The sequence below is a fragment of the Cannabis sativa genome, chromosome X, assembly GCF_029168945.1.
Source record: "Cannabis sativa cultivar Pink pepper isolate KNU-18-1 chromosome X, ASM2916894v1, whole genome shotgun sequence".
In the NCBI taxonomy this organism is placed as follows: Eukaryota; Viridiplantae; Streptophyta; class Magnoliopsida; order Rosales; family Cannabaceae; genus Cannabis; species Cannabis sativa.
Genome location: NC_083610.1, coordinates 67,984,026 through 67,986,026, shown reverse-complemented (window position 1 = coordinate 67,986,026; position 2,001 = coordinate 67,984,026). Strand labels below are relative to the sequence as shown.

General features: G+C 36.8%; 1 protein-coding gene across 1 annotated transcript; it reads left to right on the top strand.

The window, feature by feature from the left end:
• Positions 1-536: 536 nt before the first annotated feature.
• On the top strand, positions 537-1,535 carry LOC115723930 (uncharacterized). Its single transcript, XM_030653394.2, has 2 exons — positions 537-1,087; positions 1,172-1,535. Exons 1-2 carry the CDS (start codon positions 537-539, stop codon positions 1,533-1,535), a joined length of 915 nt encoding a protein of 304 aa, XP_030509254.2.
• Positions 1,536-2,001: the final 466 nt, after the last annotated feature.

Genomic DNA, 2,001 nt, shown 5'->3' with positions numbered 1-2,001 from the left:
GGCGAGGTTGAAACTTCGTGAAGTCTCTCATGGACAATTCAGCTTTCATTGGAAATCTGAATACACGTGTCCCTTAAATAGGAGTCTGGTCTCGAGTTTCTAGGTGAGAGAAATCTCACTATAACATTCACTAACTAATTAAGTCCCACCGACTCTTCTCTTGTATATATACCTTTGTACATACCACTCTGTAATTGATTCAATTCATTCCTTTCCTTTTCAGAAATAAATGTTTCTTTTCTCTTTTCGCATTATGGTATCAGAGCGGGGAAAGTGAGGCTTTCCCCTGATCCTTTCTGTTCCGCCTCCGTTGTCGTGCTTCTTCTCTGACTTCTCTTCCCTGAGCTGGTGTTTCCTCCTCAGGCGTTTTTCTGTTCTTCTTCAGGTTGATCAGCGTTCTTGTTTCCTGATCGTTCTGCTTCTTGATGTCGACTGATAACCCAATTACAGTCCAAGAAGAAGAAAGTAATATCCCTCAAAGCGTGATTGGAAATCCCTCAAATCCAATCATACAAAGCAATCAAGGTCTGCAATAAATGACTCAACAGAGGAATCCTCTTGAAGACCCCACAGACCCTTACTATCTTCACCATGGAGACAATCCGAGCAATGTTCTTGTATCTCAGCTTCTCACGGGACAAGATAACTACATGTCTTGGAGTAGAGCTATGCAATTAGCAATCTCTGTTAAAAACAAACTCGGATTCTATGGTACCATCTCTACACCCATGCCTTCTGATTCTATCATGTATAATGCTTGGCTTAGAAACAACAATATTGTTATTTCTTGGATACTAAATTCTGTGTCCAAAGAAATCTCTTCTAGCATATTGTATGATGAGTCTGCTGCAGCTATTTGGATTGATCTTAAGATCAGATTTCAACAAAGAAATGGACCCCATATATACAATTTGCTAAAAGGCTTGATGAATCTGAAACAAGAAAATCAATCTGTTAGCATGTATTTCACAAAATTAAAAACTATATGGGAGCAACTGTCCAATTACAGACCAACTTGTGTTTGTAATGGATGTACTTGTGGTGGTGTTAAGAAATTTCAAGAACACCACCATATGGAATACATCATGTCCTTTCTTATGGGTTTATCTGACTCCTTTTCTCAAATCAGAAGTAGCATTCTCTTAATGTAACCTTTACCCAAAATTAACAGGGTCTTCCACTTAGTTACTCAGGAAGAAAACCAGAAGGGCCATACCAACAGCAATACTGAACAAAATCAGCAACTAGCTTTTGCTTTCCAAGGTGATAAAACCAGTATCAACAAGAAAGATACCCAAGGAAACAAACCTCCTAGAAAGAATAGACATTTTTGCACTCATTGCAACATCCTTGGACATACCATTGAGAAGTGCTACAAGATTCATGGATACCCTCCTGGGTATGGAAAAAATAACAAGGAATCTGCTGTCAACCAGTTTCAAACCAACAATGACACCAACAAGTCCCCTATAGATAATCAAGCCCTTTTGCCACAATTGAGTGCTGTTCATTACCAACATGTAAAGACCGCTTAGTTTAATTTGGAAATTAGCAGTTAATTACGATTAATTATGAAAATTATTTATAGATATTTAAATAATTATTTATGCTGTTATTATTGAATTTTGAAATGCATTTTATGTCATATAGTGATTTTCATAATTTTTGCATTTCCGGTGCCCGATAACATGGAACTCGGTGTTTGGCTCAGTAAAATCACAACTTAGTATGTTAGTATATTGAGACGGTTTATTAGACATTGGGAATGTCGGGAGTGGTCGGGAATTTAGAATTTCCCAAAATACCCTTTTAGTACCCCTTTTTGTTATATTAGTGTGGAGGGGCAAAATGGTCATTTTGCCCCAATATTGTTTTGTCCTGTAGTGGACTTAGTAATTGGAATTTGATGTTATATTATGTTTATTTTGGCTGAAGTAAAGGTTTATCATATGCATGTTTTCTCATTTTAATCAAGTTAGAAAATTAGAAAATTTAAGAGAA

Coding starts and splice junctions, on each gene's coding strand:
- LOC115723930 (XM_030653394.2), top strand. CDS start 537: ATGACTCAACAGAGGAATCCTCTTGAAGACCCCACAGACCCTTACTAT. Junction 1,088..1,171: donor CACCATATGGAATACATCAT/GTCCTTTCTTAT, acceptor CAAAATTAACAG/GGTCTTCCACTTAGTTACTC.